Source organism: Labeo rohita, unplaced genomic scaffold, assembly GCF_022985175.1.
Source record: "Labeo rohita strain BAU-BD-2019 unplaced genomic scaffold, IGBB_LRoh.1.0 scaffold_576, whole genome shotgun sequence".
In the NCBI taxonomy this organism is placed as follows: Eukaryota; Metazoa; Chordata; class Actinopteri; order Cypriniformes; family Cyprinidae; genus Labeo; species Labeo rohita.
The window spans coordinates 4,191-22,888 of record NW_026129500.1 but is presented as its reverse complement, the minus strand read 5'-3'; the positions used below and the strand labels follow the sequence as shown (position 1 = coordinate 22,888).

At 44.0% G+C, this 18,698-nt stretch overlaps 1 protein-coding gene across 1 annotated transcript; it reads left to right on the top strand.

Annotated features, from left to right (window-relative positions):
* Positions 1-200: 200 nt before the first annotated feature.
* Positions 201-4,413, top strand: LOC127161196 (putative ubiquitin carboxyl-terminal hydrolase 50). The gene is made up of 5 exons (XM_051103829.1): positions 201-300; positions 667-798; positions 2,101-2,192; positions 2,620-2,649; positions 2,896-4,413. Exons 1-5 carry the CDS (start codon positions 205-207, stop codon positions 2,900-2,902), a joined length of 357 nt encoding a protein of 118 aa, XP_050959786.1. The 5' UTR covers positions 201-204; the 3' UTR covers positions 2,903-4,413.
* Positions 4,414-18,698: the final 14,285 nt, after the last annotated feature.

The window sequence follows — 18,698 nt, the reverse complement described above, 5'->3', positions numbered from 1 at the left end:
GTGGAATTGTAGATGACTTAGACAGGCTTTTTAACTTTACAACTAGAATATGTACTTCATACAAATGCATCCCCTTCAAGCTGATAAGTCTGTTGTGCTTTATTCTGAGATAATCTCTTACTTCACATATATCTTGTAATTTAAAGGCAACACACTCATGCTATTCTATTTACATTTTAATTTTTGTGAATATAGAGTGGATTTATGAGTCATGTTGACTTTCCACAAATATTAATTCTACAATTAAGGACTATCCAACATGACAACAACCTTCAAGTAAGAATTCCTGCACAAACTGAGGTAATTAATACAGTGATCATATTTAAAATGACCTTTTAATAACCAATGCCTGTATATATATTTGCAGAAAATTCATGGGATGCGTTAAAGTATCTTGGTGTTTTCCTTCTATAATTAGAATGTATCCACCTGTGATCCACAAGGCTTCTCAGTGGCAACAAAACAATTGACTAATCAGGACATTAACATTAAACAGAATGATGAAAAAAATGGCAAATCAGCTTTGTCAATATATTGGTTGACCCATAAGTTTGCATGTCCAGAATACTTTTGATGTTTTGCATATAGACAAGCACACTCTCTCTATGACTATCACACCCATTTGATAATGTATAATCGACATGATGAACATCCTATTCCTGACAGGTTTTCTTTATAAAATATAAGCTCTATGCCATAATAAACCTTTATGGAACATTGGACGACGGACACTATAATACTAACATCAAATCTGACAATCAGAACTGGTATCGATATGATGACAGCCATGTATTTCAGGTACATACATACATACATACATACGTGCATATTTATTTGTTAAATATCCTTTATGTATGTAGTCCTATTTAATTAACCAGTGTCTTTGCTCCTGACTTTCGACGATTCAGACAAATGACTTTAGTTTATTATTATTATTATTAGTAGTAGTAGTAGTAGTAGTAGTAGTATATATATATATTTTTTTAATTGCTTAAGAGAGCTTTCTTCTCTTCTGTCCTATTCCTTATGTAATCCAGAATGGCAGGGCTTTTACATTTGCCAAAAATCATTTTTTATTAAATATATAGGCAACAAACAAGCCCAGCCCAGCCCAGATGAAAAATAAAAAAAAAAATAACCGAAAGTAACGCAACGCATTACTTTCCATAAGTACTTTTAGTACGCAATTAGTTAGGGATTTAGTTATTTTAGGGAGTAATGCAATATTGTAATGCAGTACTTTTAAAAGTAGCTTTTCCCAACACTGCATAATATAAATGGCAGTGCACTCTTAAAAATAAAGGTGCTTTAAAAGGTTCTTCACAGCGATGCCATAGAAGAACCATTCAGTCAAAGGTTCTTTAAAGAACCATCTCTTGCTTACCTTTTTATAATCTGAAGAACCTTCTTTCGCCACAAAAAAACTTTTCTGAAATAGAAAGGTTCTTCAGATGTTAAAGGTTCTTTATGGAACCATTTAGACAAAAAGGTTCTTCTATGGCTTCGTAAAACACCTTTATTTTAAAGAGTGTGTCTTCCCACATGCTTACACATATATTGTGTATACTGTTAGATCAAATCAAGTCAGAAAATATCTGCTTTGACTGGTATTCAAACAGCTTTATGAAGAGTTATCTAATACCCCAAACAACAGTATTTTTTAATAGTAATCCAAAGAAGAACAAGCGTCCAAACACAGAGGTAACAAACAATAGCCAACAATGGAACAAACCAAATGGAGGCTAATGAACTCAGGACAGGTGCAGATGATTAACAACAAAGGAAACTAATAAGAACAGAATGAGGGCTGGAGAACAGGAAGTAAATGAAAACACAATGGTTCATAACTGTGACAGTAATGAGTACCTTGTATGAAAATAAGTTTTTAGTGGACTTTGAACATTTGCAGTTAATTTTGCATCAAACAAAATGTGATTTCAGTAATCAAGATCTGGCAGCAACATCATTTCTTGAAAGATTTGCATTTCTTGAAAGCTTTTTGTACATCTCTTCATGATGCATGAGTGAAGATATAATAAGTGTGTGCAGTACGTCATATTCTGTCTTACATTTGATGTTTCTTCAAAACTTTTTTCAAAGATTCCTGACACAATGTTTTCAGAAAGGCCCAATGCTTCCTCTGTGAATAAAAAGCTTCCTTCTTCATCTCCAGATTCATGCTATTCATACAGGTACAAGACATTGCTATACACATTACTACACTGTCCAAAATTATATCCCTCAAAACTTGTGACATCTGTGTCATTGTGCTGTGTGATAAAACTGCACATTTTAGAGTGGCCTTTTATTGTGTCCAGCCTAAGACACACCTGTGCAATAATCATGCTGTCTAATCAGCATCTTGATATGCCACACCTGTGAGGTGGATGGATTATCTCGGCTCACTAACACAGATTTAGACAGATTTGTGAACAATATTTGAGAGAAATAGGCCTTTTGTGTACATAGTAAAAGTCTTAGATCTTCTAGACTTCAGCTCATGAAAAATGGGGGCAAAAACAAAAGTGTTGCATTTATAATTTTGGTCGGTGTATATTTGTGAGTGTGATTTTGTACATTGTTACTTGAATGCATTATAAAGTGCATCTTTATTTGCAGCTACGCCTATCTACTCTTGTACAAAAAGTGGTGAGTATGAACTGACTTTTTGCTCCAGAAATAATGAATCTTTATTATAACTGCTGTGATAAAAAATCCTATACTATTGTTACCGAAGCCTGTAAAAAGTAAGAGGTACTTCTGTTTTATTCTATCATGTGTCATTCAGACAGATTTAGAGTTCAGAGAGTTTTCTCAAAATGAACATACTAATATTGTATTTGTTAATTGTTTCCTCATTGTTCATCCAGCTTTTCTGCATTCTGTTTTCCACAGGGATTGACTGAATCAGTAACTGGACACAGAGCAGAACATCATCATTTAGGGTGATACATGCTATATAAGCAGAATTTAACCAGGCTCAAAGTCTTCCAGTGAATGTCTGTGAATGTATTTGTAAATCTCTCTGCTCAACTGTTGATGATTTAAAACGGGTGCGTCACAAACATAAGTGTCGTGCTGTTGCCAGGATTAAAAAGGACTGGTTTGCATACTGTATTTGCTTAAAGACTACTTTCAGTATCAATATTGATGTCATTTATTTTCATGCATGTAGTAAGGCGTATTTAATAGGCATCGTATTAACCAAACTATAAGTGTTTATAAGGGAAGTCGCGTTGTTTGCCGATGCGTATGTAGAATTATTATTAAGGTTCCGCACTAGAAATCCTACCTCTCTGACAGATCATTTTTGGGGAAGATTGGAAATTTCTCATGCTCCTCAGTTCCTTTAAACTGTGGTGTGCCTCAGGGTTCTATTTTGGGCCCGTTGTTGTTCTCACTACACCTGCTTCCTTTGGGTTGTATTTTTCAGAAATACAATATTCCATATATTTTTTTACACTGACAATACACAGGTTTGCTTTCCGCTAAACCATAAGGATAACTATAACATACTCTTCTGAATAGTCTGACTGTAGTTAGATCCTGGCTGGCTGCTAATTTTCTAACACTGAATGATTTCAAATCTGAGACTGTAGGTTTTGGCCCACCTGTCCCTATTACTCTGATTAACAATCAATTAGACTCGCTATCTGCTAACTCCCATGTAAAAAACTTAGGGGTGATTTTTGATGACAATCTAAAGTTCAATAAGCAAATCAGCGCAGTTGTTAAAAATGCTTTTTAGCATCTTGGATCTATTGCAAAGTTGAAAACATTTTAAGTACATTGATTCATGCTTTTGTCACTTCTAGGCTATTGTAACTCATTGTACTTTGGTGTGTCTAAATCATCTCCATCTTGTCTGCAACTGGTACAGAATGACGTTGCCATGTTCCTTACTGAAATAAGAAAGAGTAACTGTTTGTTTACAAGGGATTACATGGTCAAGCTCCTGAATATATTACAGATCTCCTTCTCCCTAGAAATTGCACTCAAACATTACGGTTTTCTAATAGAATGATACTCTTTGATCTCATCTGAAATGAAAAGGAGATTGTACTTTTCGATTGCTGCCCCTAGACTGTGGAATGACTTACCAGCATACATTAGGCTGTCTCCAGATATTGGAAGCATTAAATCTCATCTTAAGACCTATCTTTATTCCTTAGCTTTTTAATTTGTTTCTAATTTTATTTTATTGGATTGTTAGGGATGCATTTTATTCTTTAACTTTGTCAAATACTCTTTGAATATTTTATGCTGTCAGCAGTCGCTGTTTTAAATATGCTTTAGAAATAAAACTGCCTTGCCTTGCATTGCATTGCCTTATCAGTTACACTGCTGTAAAAGGATGTAGTTTGGAATGATACATATTCGTGTAAATGAGTAGTCATTTTTATTATATCAAATGTCAGTATTGTGAATACATAAGATTAAATATTTCACATAAATATATTTGTGTGTTACATGAAATAATTAGACATCTGATTACAAGTTGTGGTGGATGAATAATGGGTACTTGTTCTTTTTTCGTTTTGTTATTGTGTCTATTAAAAGTCCTAAAGGTATAGATCTGTAACAGAGATGTGTAACCGGTGTTGTCTGTGTTGTTTTTTTCCTCTCAAAGTAGTAACCAGATGGACATCAACTGACGGCTCGACTCTTCTTTAATCTGATAACACATAAAATGGTTTTTAAACTGTGTGTTTTTACCCTTCTTCTTTTCTCTCCCATGGGGGGAGACAGAGCAGAAAGGGGCAGAGGACAAGGAATAAAACTTTAAAACAATACAATCAATTTAACAATGAGTGACATACCTGATCACATATAAAATGGTCTTTAAACAGTGTTTTCACCCTTCTTTTCTGTTAAAGGGAAAGCGCAGTGCATTAAGCACATGCTTCAAATGCATCGACAAGACATCAAAATCAATCACAGCCTCGATTAAAATGAAAATAACAAAACATACATTAAAAATAAAGTTAGAACATTAAGTAAAAAGGGGCAAAACCCTTTTTGTTCCGTGTGCTGTACAGTTGTACACAAATGTCATGGTCTGTACCAACTGTGGCCACTTCTGCTTAGGTCTACGTGGAAGGGACCTCATCATGTTATCTAATGTCCTGTTGATTTTTTCAGTACCACCATTCCCCATTAGGTGGTAAGGGGTGGTTCCAGACTTGTCGATGCCAGCCAGTTCGAGAAGTTCAGCGATCAGTTCACTCTCAAATGAAGCCCCCTGGTCAGAGTGGATGCATTGGGGAAATCGTCTCGGTCACGTATGGTAACCCTCGTTCCCTGATGGAGGGAACGGAGACGTTGTGTCGAGTTAGTGTACGACACTAGGGGTCGCTCTTGAGAGCCCAAACACCTCTGACAGTTTTGAGAAAGGCCAATGAAAATTGGGTGTGCAGATTTGCATAGCTGGCCACGCCCCGTACATCCGGGTATAATAGGGCAGCGTGTGCATCTGCTCACTCGTTCTGATCTGAGGAGCCGAGCGTCTCAGCTCACTCAGAGGTGGACCAGAGATGTGGCATGGGATACACAACGTCTCCGTTCCCTCCATCAGGGAACGAGGGTTACCATACGTAACCGAGACGTTCCCTATCTGTCGTACACTCCGAGTTGTGTCGAGTTAGTGTACGACACTAGGGGTCCCCGTAAAAACACGCCACATGTCTGGCCGCGTCACGAGTGATAAGCGCAAGTGTAACAGGGCAACGTGTTTACGTAAGTGCAGCTCACCTCGTCGTGACCATCCAGCGTCCAAGACTGACCTGGTACAGCAGTGTCCCGCAGCCGGGCCTCCCTCAGTGGAGCGGCTAAGTGTCTCGAGAACGTTGGGGAAGTGCTGGTTTCCCGACGAAAAAGGCACTATGGAGTTCACAACCTGCCCAAAAGGGGGGGTATAAAGTGACATCATTAAATATGGGACCTGAGGTGGGTCTCACACCCGGGGAGACAACCTGACTCAGGCCCTAGAGACAAACCTGTCTTCAGGGGAAAACACCGCACCACAGGAGTTATAGGTGGAAAATACACACATGGGGCCACTACATATGGGGCACAAATCCAACCAAGAGTTAGAGAAGTAACCATACCTTGCGTTGAGATTTCGTAACGAGTTCCTCCGCCAAACTCTGCTACGTCAGGAGTGCCAATGATGGAACGGTGCCCAGGGTTCGTGTTCAGGAAACCTACTGAGACTCAACAAAGCGTAATCACCATTAGGGGGAAGCGCTTTAGGCAAGCTCTACACCAGCCAGTGTGCAGAGTCAAGAATTTGTGTTCAAGACTCTAGCTGACACTGGCTCCAGGTGCAAATTATAAAATCTGGCAAATGTGTTAGGTGTAGCCCAACCTGCAGCTCTACAGATGTCTGTTAATGAGGCCCCATTTGCAAGGGCTGCCGAGGCAGCAACCCCCCCCCCCAGTCGAATGGACTCTTACCTCCAGAGGGAAGGGTAGGCCTCTGGCCCGGTAGGCCATCCAGATCGCGTTTACCAGCCAGTGGAAGATCCTCTGTTTGGAGACAACTTTCCCCTTCTGCTGTCCTCCATAACAAACAAGAGCTGTTCCGAACATCTCAAGGGCTGAGTTTGTTCCATGTAGATGCGCAGGGCACGGACTGGGCATAACATAGGTCAGGTTGGGGTCATCCTCCTGAGAGGAATAGCTTGCAAGGTCACCACCTGATCTCTGAAGGGAGTGGTGGGGACCTTGGACACGTATCCAGGCCGGGGTCTCAAGACAACATGAGAATCCGCTGGTCTGAATTCCAGGCACGAACTGTTCACGGAGAGGGCGAGGAGGTCTCCCACACTTTGATGGAAGTGAGCGCAGTCAAAAAGAGCCATCTTAAGGAGAGAGCATTGAGTTCAATTGACTGAAGGGCTCAATTGGATCTTGTTGTAGACCTTGGAGAACCACAGCAAGATCCCAATAGGGGATTAGATGCGGCCGAGGAGGGTACTCATACTAACTGAGTCCAGCTCTACGCTGAGAAAAGAGATCCTCTGTGCCGGGGAGAGTTTGCTCTTTTCCCAGTTGACCCGAAGTCCCAACTGGGCCAATGGTTGAGAACCATGTCCCTGTGTACGCAACCCATATCCCATGAGTGAGCTAGGAAAAGCTAGTCATCAAGATCATTGAGAATGCGGATGCCCACTTCCCTGAGGGGGGCAAGGGCAGCCCCCGCTACCTTCGTAAAGGCACAGGGCGGCAGGGATAGGCCGCAGGGGGAACCTTATACTGATGAGCCTGATCTTGAAGACAAAGTCTTGGAGGATCAAGACATGATAGTACGTGTTGCTCAGGTCCAATGCCATCAACCAATCTTAAGCCCTGACACACAAGGGATGTGTGTTCAAGGGCTAATGTTTGAACGGGAGCTTGAGAAAGGGCCCGATTCAAAAACCTCTGTTTTAAGATTGGTATGAGTCAACCACCCATCTTGGTACAATGAAGTAGGGGTCGGCAAACCCCTTCCTTCATTTTGGCTGAGGGGATAGGATCTATCGCACCCTTCCCAGGGGGGCTGCGATCTCCGCTTAAGGGACCATAGCATTCTTGCTCTGAGTCAATTTATAAGAGAATGCCGTAGACCTTAGCGGATGCCTTGCAACCTGAGTTGCATAGCCAAGTCAGGTAGTTCTGAGAAGCTTAAGGTCTCAGGGAACTATACCCGACGTACCTGGAATGGGAATGTCGTGGCTGAATAAGGCAGAGAACGCCGTGTTTGGAGATGAAGCCCCAAGAGTGTGGTGTGTCTTTGCCATTATGCAGAGTTTGTGCCAAATCCATCTCTCATCCCTAGGTCGAGAGTTGATCTGGACGGGTCAGCTAGCCCGCCTGCTCTGGGTTGCTCGTCAGAAGAAAAACTAGAAGCCTAACGAGGGTTCCAGCAAGCCTACTGACAAGCTTGTGTTGCCACCTTCCCACAAGATCTCTGACCGCTGGGCGGTCAGGCCGGAGGCCCGGCTGCCGCGGGGCCTCAGGAGTTCTATAGGGGACTGTCCGTGGCAACGAACAGACAGGAGTAGTCGGGGGTAGAGGGCCGGAGCCCTGACCCTCTGTCTGCTCCTACCATGAAGGACTTTAGCTGCAACAAGTAGACATCGCCCTTCCTAGAGCGTGCGCCACGACTCACAGCTCTAGGTTGGAACCACCCTCGTACTGAGCTCGCAACACCACGGCCTGAACGCCCAGAGGATGCTTTCAAATAGGTCACGCCCTTCCTTAGCGATGCTGCCGCTAACCATTTCCGCCCAATCAGGAGTTCTGAATAAGAAAGTCAGCTGTACTGAGACAGACTAACAAACTTGTCCGGAAACTCAATCGAGGGACGCACGAAGCGAGGGGTTTGCGGGGTTTTCACCCGGCAAAACCTTCCTTGCTTTGTAATGCTCGTCACCAATGCACATCGCAACGGCCTCGTACCCGGAAGTAGAAGGACCGGAGCGGGTAGCAGTCGGGAACGTAAGCATACGGCTCGTGCGCCCAGGTCATGTTTTCGCCGGCAAAACATGAATCAACAACAAGCGCTGCATCGGCGTGAGAATCTCAACACCGAATACAACGGTCGTGTTGATCGTTTGGATCGAGGGACGCGAGGAGTGAGAGGTTTGTGGGGTTTTCACCCGGCAGAGCCTTCCCTGCTTCCTAATGCTCGTTATCGACGCACATCGCAACGGCCTCGTACCCGAAAGTAGAAGGCTTCCGGAGTGGGAAGCAGTCGGAGTGAGCCGCGGCTTCACGTAAAGCACGCGGCTGACGAGCAAAGCGCGTCCATGATCGAGCTCTCGCAAGCAAAACATTAGTCAACAACAAGCGCTGCATCAGCGTGAGCATAACTCAACACTGAACACAACGGTCGTGTCGATCGTTTGGGAAGGTAAGCCGCAACCAGGATGACACGGAGGGAAAGATATGTTAACCAACACACAATCCTACCATGCCAACTCTATCAGAGAAATCACTCTTTTAGAAGGAAGATTGCTCTTCAAGATCACCGTCGACGCACCCAGGGGACTCTCAAAACACAGGCTGAGCTGGAGAGGGAGAGACCGCTGTCTGTGCTGCAGATCCAATGACGAGAGAGGTGAATGTTGCTGCATCTCACGCAGAGACGCTGCATTCGGCTCCGAAGAACAGAACGAGTGAGCAGATGCACACGCTGCCCTATTATACCCGGATGTCCGGGGCGTGGCCAGCTATGCAAATCTGCACACCCAATTTTCATTGGCCTTTCTCAAAACTGTCAGAGGTGTTTGGGCTCTCAAGAGCAACCCCTAGTGTCGTACACTAACTCGACACAACTCGGAGTGTACGACAGATAGGGAACCATAGACACAGAAAAAGCCGTCCCACAGTTTCTTGACCACTCTTTTTACTGTTTGGTCTTGACACGGAAATGCATGTGCCAGCTTTGTGAAGTGATCTGTGATTACTAAAACATCAACTGATTTGTTGTGCCGATTTGTGGTCTCAGCGGACCAGAAGTCGATGCAAACGAGCTCCAGCGGGTCTGTGGTGGAATGGGGACAAGAATATACATCAGTAGTGAATGGAGATACGACTGTGGATATGGTAATTAGTGCCAGGAGAGAGGACAACATTCCATCCCCTCCCTCTCCTACTATCTCAGGACATGCAATTAGTAGAGTTTCCACCTTCAAATTGCTTGGAGTCCAAATATCCTCTGACTTGTCATGGGATGCCCACGTTAGGTACATGATTTCGAAGGTGCGTCCCAGAATATATTACCTTTGCACTGCAAAAAGAGCGGGTCTCCCTTGTGATGTCTTATTGCAAATATACTTGACTTTTATACGGCCAATTCTTGAGTATGCCAGCCCAGTATGGGGTGGTTTATCTAAAGGTCTCTCTGAGAAGTTAGAGAGTATCCAAAAGCGATGCTGTCGGATAATAGGCCTCTCCACATCAACTCTTCCAGCACTGAGTGAAAGGCGTGAGGAAGCCACCATACGCACTTTTACTAAAATACTCAAGGACAGTTCATCACCACTGCATTGCTTCCTATACCTATGGCTTCAACACATACTTATTCCCTCCAGCAGCGCAAGACATATGTTGTACCTAGGAGTAACACTAAACGTCATGAACTTTCTTTTATTCCCCGTGCTCTAAAATTAGTGTATAGATAACTTACAGGTCTTTGATTAGGTTACCTTTTGTGTGATTCTGTGTTATTTATATAGATGTATATGCCATTTTATCTGTTTGTATTTCAGCATTTTTTTTTTTTTTTTTTTTTTTGGAGTATGTGTATGTTTGACACATTTCAGGGTTTTGTGTACGCAATATCCTGTCATGTCAAACTTTGAATAAAACAAACAAACAAACAAAACCTCTGGCGGGCCAAAGACGAAGTGCACGGCTGTCCTTGATGACCAGCCAGGTCGTGAACACCAGAAAGTGCTTGATGTAAGGTAAAATGAACTGAAATCTCTTGTGCTTGTTACCTCCCAAGGCTGCAAGACAGTCAGATTGATGTGGAAAAGGGTGGGCATCTTTGATGGTTTTAGCATTGAGCCAGCGAAAATCAGTGCAAACCCTCAGATGACCATCTTTTTTCCAGACCATCATTAAGAGCTGCCAGTTTTCTTTTCCACACCTCAGAAACTTCACATCCATCAATGTTAATGTCCCCCAGACCGTAGTCTTTTAGCAACCGCACAGGATCAGAAGGTGAGGCATTTTTGAGGGGAATTAAATTGGGAATGTCACGATGGGTTCTACTCAAACCCTGCATGACAGTGAGGTCTTCGACAGCTAGACAGGAAGAAACGTCAGCCAGCTTAGAGTTGCGGTAAAGTGTTACTGCTGTTGGATTAGGGTTAAGTATCCACTGGCACCCATCGATCACCCCACATTGGTGTTACCACTCGTCCGACAAGAAGGTTTCTAGGTGCTGAACGTACAGTGGACAAACTTAAATCCATACACTTCAATCTTCAAATCGTATGTACACTTTGGCTGATTGTAAGACTACCACATCTGATCAGAACCACATTACTTGGAATCACTTGAGGATGTGGAAGGAGATCATCAGCTTGCAGCTTGGACTCACCCTCTTCACTAAGCATGCAGGACATGCTACCAGAATCCAGTAATATGTAGCGGCCACAAACAGTCACAGGAGCGTAAAACAACACACATGCCCCATCCACTCTCTGAAACCCAACATATAAAACAGTTTTATCTTCTGGCAATGACATTCGCTGCTTCTGTGAGGGAATTTTCATTAAAATTGCCCATGTTACCCCTCTCATCACATGGGCTATTCAGTTTAACTGAGCAGTATCTGAGGGAGTCGCAGGGCATGCTGCTTTAGGACAGTCACTCTTAAAGTGGCCAGGACTGAGACAGTGACGACACAGCCTGTAATGTCTACAGTGCGAGTATGTGGAGTGTTCCTTGGATCTACAGACCCTACATGCAGAGCCTAAGTTGGTCCTGAAGTCTGAAGGTTTGCCTGCATGAACCTGACTAGATGAAGTTAAAGAGGTGGTGCACAATTACAGGACTCTATCCATCATGCCAACCATATGTTGAAGACTGGTGTCTGGAGAGAATGAAACAGCATTAGAATTAAGATGACTTACAGGAGGCAGAGACTGGGCTGGCGTGGAAGCAGGCTGCTGAGGAGATCTGGACACAGAATTGGGGCATGCTGTAACAGTGCACTGGTTGCAAGCTGACAAAGACAACTGTGTGATGTGTTCTCCATGAGACTGTCTTTAAATCCCTCTGATGACTATCCAACTGCTCCTGGACCTCCACGGCACTCCGCTTCTCAGCTGGTTTAAACTGAAAAGACATAGCAAGACTTGGGTCTGGACAGTGTGAAATAAATATCATGACCGCTTCAGCAGTGGGATTCTCAATGCTCTCATTATGTCTGCACAAGCACTCGTCAGCAACATCAATGGCCTTGTTAAGACGTATCCAGTAATCTATGGGACTTTCATTTGCTCTTGGGACAGTATTATAGAAGTCAGCTATAGGCATATTGGAGTAATCCAACTCACTGAAGTTGCGTTTTAATATGTCAAACACTGCACTTGGAAGCTTACTGGCACTCCGTTCAGGGCTGCTTCGTAGGGACACCTTAACAACATCTCTCGCGCACCCAGCCAGTCTGCTCATGATGAGATCAGAAACATCAGTTTGTGTTTTGCATCTCATTCTGTTTAAATAACTGCACATCATATCCTCCCATTCATGGATGGTAAACAAATCACTCTTATCGCCTCTGAAGAATGGTGGAGGTGCTGAAACTTGCTGAACTATCACCTTCAGACTAGATGCATCAATACACTCACTGGACTGCTGAGACTGGAAAGGAGGATTAGGCTTTACTGGGCTGGGCTGTCCGAAATACTCTCCCCTATTTTCTGAGCCAAATCTGAAATTATGCTCTCTAATGCCTCAGGAGAAATTACACGTTCAGCATCTGGGCGTGTGACTGGGGTGGAGCTAGCAGTTGGGCCTACAGAAGCACCAATCGCAGAATTAACTGTGTGCATATAGTCAAGACCCACATTAGCTAACGCACGTCCTTTCCCATAACAACCAGATGTAATTTCAGACACCCTCCTGTTGTGATAAAAGTCAGGCCCACTGCCCCTGCCCATTGGAAAAGTTACATTAGATTGTTTCATAGAGCTGAAATCGTCTTTACCAATATCCTTAAAGATTTTTTCAAATGCAAAGTGAAAATACATAAAACATGAAAAATTACCACAAATTGATTTGCCTCAAACGACAAAACTTTAACCAATTCACAAGTGTTTATGTATATTTCGTATCAGATCTGGTGAAATCTGATAACAAAGCAACTCAGTTAATTATTAGGATGAATAGGAACCTAGGTGTGCTATTTGATAGCAATCTTTCCTTTGAAAACCACATCTCTAGCCTTTGCAAAACCCCATTTTTCCATCTAAAAAAATATATATGTAAATTACGACCTATGCTCTCAATGTCAAATGCTGAAACATTAATTCATGCGTTTATGATCTCAAGGTTAGATTATTGTAATGCTTTATTGGGTGGTTGTTCTGCTCGCTTAATAAACAAACTCCAGCTGGTCCAAAATGCAGCAGCTAGAGTTCTTACTAGAACCAAAAAGTATGATCATATTAGCCCGGTTCTGTCTACACTGCACTGGCTCCCTATTAAACATTGTATAGATTTTAAAATCTTGCTAATTACTTATAAAGCCCTGAATGGGGTTTAGCTCCTCAGTACCTGAGCGATTATAGTCCCTCACATCTGCTGCGTTCTCAAAACTCTGGTAATATGATCATTTGTAAATAAACCCAAACTCCCAAACTCTGGAACAATCTACCCAACACTGTTCGGGACGCAGACACACTCTGTCAGTTTAAATTTAGATTAAAGACCCATCTCTTTAACCTGGCTTACACATAACACATTAACACATTTCTATAATTCAAATCCGTTAAAGGATTGTTAGGCTGCACTAATTAGGTCAACCGGAACCGGGAACACTTCCCATAACACCCAATGTACTCAGTGCATCGTCAGAGGAATGGCATCTACGCTAATATTAATCCGTTTCTTTCTTATTCCGAGGTCACCTTAACCACCAGATCCAGTCCGTATCCAGATCAGATGGTCATTGCAGTCCCCCGGATCCAGTCCGTACCCAGCCCAGACGGTGGATCAGCACCTAGAGATGACCTTTACAGCCCTGAATGTCAGCGGAGACCACATCGACTAGATGAGCCCCAGAGACGGATCCCCAGTGAAGACCTCGTCACCTAGACAGATGTCGGCACAGGACCACGGGACCTGGTGAGTCCTCTGTGTCTGGCCAGAGGAGAACTGGCCCCCCCCGACTGAGCCTGGTTTCTCCCAAGGTTTTTTTTTCTCCATTCTGTCACCGATGGAGTTTTGGTTCCTTGCCGCTGTCGCCTCTGGCTTGCTTAGTTGGGGAAACTTATTTTTCAAATGATAGCGTATACTATTAGAACTGAACTGAGCTGGATGATGACATCATTGAATTCAATGATGAACTGCCTTTACCTGAGAATTGAGTGTTTACTGTTGCCCTTTTGCATTATTGATGCACTATTTCCTATATAATACCATACAGTTGCTTTGTCAAAATCTGTATTGCTAAAAGCGCTATACAAATAAAGGTGACTTGACTTGATGTCAGTAATTTCAGTCCTGCTCACTAAGAGTGCCACTGATTGATCAAATGAATCAACAGCTCAATCTCAAACGCTGGATCAATTCTAATCAACATAAATTGCCCAGCCCTGAAACTTCTCAGTGTTAAATCATTAAGGGCTGAAACAGAGTGACTTTCTGTAGAGCTGCTTTCAAACAATGTGAACTCAGAAAAGAGCCTCACAAATAAAATGGACTTAGAGATAAACAAGAAGAGTTCAACAACAAAGCAGCTCATAGCTGAGCATTAGTCTGGATATGAGGATTGTTCATTCAAAATGTGTCCCAAAAAACAAACAACAACAACAAAAAAAAAACAACAATAATGCTTCATGCAGAATATCCAAAAAAGAAAGAGATCATACAGATTTGGAGCAATTCTTGGAAATGAAACTCAGTTCATGTGTTTGTGTAACTGATAGCAACATTAGTACAGCATATACACGTGCTGGTCATAAAATTAGAATATCTTCAAAAAGTTGATTTATTTCACTAATTCCATTCAAGAAGTGAAACTTGTAAAATTCATTCCACACAGACTGATATATTTCAAGTGTTTATTTCTTTTAATTTTGATGATTATAACTGACAACTAATGAAAACCCCAAATTCAGTATCTCAGAAAATTTGAATATTGTGAAAAAGTTCAGTATTGAAGACACCTGGTGCCACACTCTAATCAGCTAATTAACTCAAAACACCTGCAGAGGCCTTTAAATGGTCTCTCAGTCTAGTTCTGTAGGCTACACAATCATGGGAAAGACTGATGATTTGACAGTTGTCCAAAAGATGACCATTGACACCTTGCACAAGGAGGGCAAGACACAAAAGGTCATTGCAAAAGAGGTTGGCTGTTCACAGATCTCTGTGTCCAAGCACATTAATAGAGAGGCCAAGGGAAGGAAAAGATATGGTAGAAAAATGTGTACAAGCAATGGGGATAACCGCACCCTGGAGAGAATTGTGAAACAAAACCCATTCAAAAATGTGGGGGAGATTCACAAAGAGTGGACTGCAGCTGGAGTCAGTGCTTCAGGAACCACTATGCACAGATGTATGCAAGACATGGGTTTCAGCTGTTGCATTCCTTGTGTCAAGTCACTTTTGAACAACAGACAGCGTCAGAAGCGTCTCGCCTGGGCTAAAGACAAAAAGGACTGGACTGCTGCTGAGTGGTCCAAAGTTATGTTCTCTGATGAAAGTAAATTTTGCATTTCCTTAGGAAATCAGGGTCCCAGAGTCTGGAGGAAGAGAGGAGAGGCACAGAATCCACGTTGTGTGAGGTCCAGTATAAAGTTTCCACAGTCAGTGATGGTTTGGGGTGCCATGTCATCTGCTGGTGTTGGTCCACTGTGTTTTCTGAGGTCCAAGGTCAACGCAGCTGTATACCAGGACATTTTAGAGCACTTCATGCTTCCTGCTGCTGACCAACTTTATGAAGATGCAGATTTCATTTTCCAACAGGACTTGGCACCTGCACACAGTGCCAAAGCTACCAGTACCTGGTTTAAGGACCATGGTATCCCTGTTCTCAATTGGCCAGCAAACTCGCCTGACCTTAAAGTTATTTTATATTAACAGAAAATGTTTTTATTTGACAAAAACTGCTGCCGATTGCTGACTGATATCTTAAGTTAACGTTTATTAATATAAAATGTATCTGACGCCAAATCCAGGAGATCACAGACAAGTATGATCTAACCATACAGAAATGTACAAAAATATGAAATGTATTTATTTGACACCAAGGCCCAGAGACTTTAAAGTTATTTTAAATGAACAGAAAATGTTTTTATTTGACAAAAACTGCTTGCGATTGCTGACTGGTATCGGTCACACTCACACACACATAAGAGGACGGAGGAGACGGGAGTGGCAATCCAGTTCAGTTGTTTATTTACAAATATCTTGGTTAAAAGATAGCAGAGGTAAATAATCAAAGTTCTTAACTGAATGTCCAAGTAACAAGGAGATGCGTTGAAGTCCCCGCCACGCCACACAGTCCAGTGACACACGGGAGGGAGAGTAGAGAACAGTCCAGAGTGGAGTATTTATAGGGCGTGGCTAACGAGGAACAGGTGAATGCAGTCAGTATTCAGGTGACGCTGAACGAGTAGGCGGGGTTACCGGAGGTGTGTCAGATGGAGGTGGCTGTGGTGAATGCCTGACACTACCCCCTCCTCCAGGGGTGGCTCCCGACGCCCTTACACGACACCGAGGGCGACCACGACCACGAGGGGCAGGACGATCTGGATGGTCTCGGTGGAAATCGGATAGCAGTGTGGGGTCCAGTATGTCCTCTCTGGCCACCCACGATCGCTCCTCTGGTCCATACCCCTCCTAATCCACAAGATATTCCAGGTGGCCCCCTTGATGCCGCGAATCCAAGATCTCGTGAACCGTGTAGATGGAAGGTGGTTCTAGGATTTCCGGAGGAGGGGGTTCCACTGCAGAAGAATGACAGGGTTTCAGTAAAGATACGTGGAATGTGAGGTGAATGCGATTCCTTGGTGGGAGCTGAAGTTGGAATGTGACGTCGTTGATGCGTCTCAGGATCTTAAACGGACCAATGTAGCGGGGCTCAGCTTGTGACAGGGTTGCCGGAGACGGAGGTCCCGTGTTGACAGCCAGACCTGGTCCCCTTCTGCGGACGTCCGCGAACCTCTTATGCTGTCGCACGGCCCGTTGGAGGTGATGGTGAGCTGAGTCCCACACTCTCTCGCTTTTTTTCGAAACCAGTGGTCTACAGCTGGAACATTGGATGGTTCCTCTGTCCAGGGAAACAGCGGAGGCTGGTACAAGAGTACGCATTGAAACGGTGTTAATCTGGTGGTATCCTGGCACAGGGAGTTCTGTGCGTACTCGGCCCACGGGAGGAACCTGCTCCAGCTGTGTTGGTCCTTGTGACAGTACGCCCGGAGGAAACGTCCGAGCTCCTGGATCTTTCTCCCTGTCTGGCCGTTGGTCTGTGGATGATAGCCGGATGACAGGTTAACAGAAACACCAAGTAGCTTAAAAAATGCTTTCCATACGTGTGAGATGAATTGAGATCCCCAGTCCGACACAATCTCCTCAGGCAAGCCGAATAGGTGCTGAAATAGAGTTTCCACGGTCTCCATAGCAGTGGGTAAGCCCTTCAGAGGGAAAAACTTGCACATCTTAGAAAAACGATCCACCATGACAAGAATGCAGATATTACCTTCGGCTGCCGGGAGATCGGTCACAAAGTCTACTCCAATGTGGGACCAGGGCCTCTGTGGGATGGGTAGTGGAACCAGTTTGCCTGTGGGAAGTTGACGAGGAGAGGTAGACATGGCACAGACAGAGCAAATCTGGACGTACCTGATGGTATCTCGGCGCATACTGGGCCACCAGTAACGAGATTGCAGGAGCGAGAGGGTCCGTTGGCTGCCAGGGTGTCCAGAGCCCGGAGACCGATGAGCTGTGCCCAGAAGTAATAGGCACAAGGATGGAGGAGTGGAGGATCACCAACCGCTTGAGACAGTACCGCTTCCACCACTGGAGTCGGTGCGTCGACCTCTACCGTAAAGGGAAGTTCAGGATCTGGGTGATGTAACAAGGGTGCGGTACTGAAGATCTTCTTGAGATGGAGAAAGGCTTCATGGGCAGAGGGGTTCCAGCATAGAGATCTGGGTTTACCCCTCAGGAGGGAGGTTAACGGGGCTGTGATAGAACTATAGTCCTTGATAAATCGTCTGTAGAAATTGGCAAAACCTAGGAAACGCTGCAGTTTTTTGACAGTGACAGGTTGTGGCCATTCCAGAATGGCGGAAACTTTCCCTTGGTCCATTTGCTCGCCCGTGATGATGTAACCCAGAAATTGTACTGACAGACGATGGAATTCACATTTCTCCGGTTTGAGGTACAGACTGTGATCGCGGAGCTTGTGGAGGACCTGCTGGACATGTTGGCGATGTTCGGCCAAGTTCCGGGAGTAGATCAGAATGTCGTCAATGTAGACAATTATGAAACGATGGAGAAACTCCAGGAACACCTCGTTTATAAACGTTTGGAAGACAGATGGGCTGATGGAGAGGCTGCACGGCATGACCCGATATTCGTAGTGGCCGCTAGGTGTCACAAATGCCGTCTTCCACTCGTCTCCCGCACGAACGAACGAGGTTGTACGCACTCCGCAGGTCCAGCTTCGTGAAGACTTGGGCTCCACGAAGCTCTTCGAGGGCGGCAGGAACCAGAGGGAGCGGGTAAGTTTGCTGGATGATCTGTGAATTGAGCTGACGGTAATCGATGCATGGTCGTAACCCCCCATCCTTCTTGCCCACGAAGAAGAAGCTGGAAGCGGCCGGTGACGTCGATGGTTGAATAAATCCCTGCGGTAGAGCCTCCGAGATGTATTCCTCCATCGCCTGGCACTCCGGGATGGACAGAGGGTATACTCGCCCCTTGGGGAGCTGGGCCCCCGACAGCAGATCGATGGCACAATC

Bases quoted from the DNA above. Each gene is read 5' to 3' on its own strand.
- LOC127161196 (XM_051103829.1), top strand. From the start codon at position 205: ATGAGTCATGTTGACTTTCCACAAATATTAATTCTACAATTAAGGACT. The intron at 799-2,100 runs GTACATACATAC...CTTTTTTCAAAG, and splicing joins ATGACAGCCATGTATTTCAG to ATTCCTGACACAATGTTTTC. The intron at 2,193-2,619 runs GTACAAGACATT...CTTTATTTGCAG, and splicing joins GATTCATGCTATTCATACAG to CTACGCCTATCTACTCTTGT.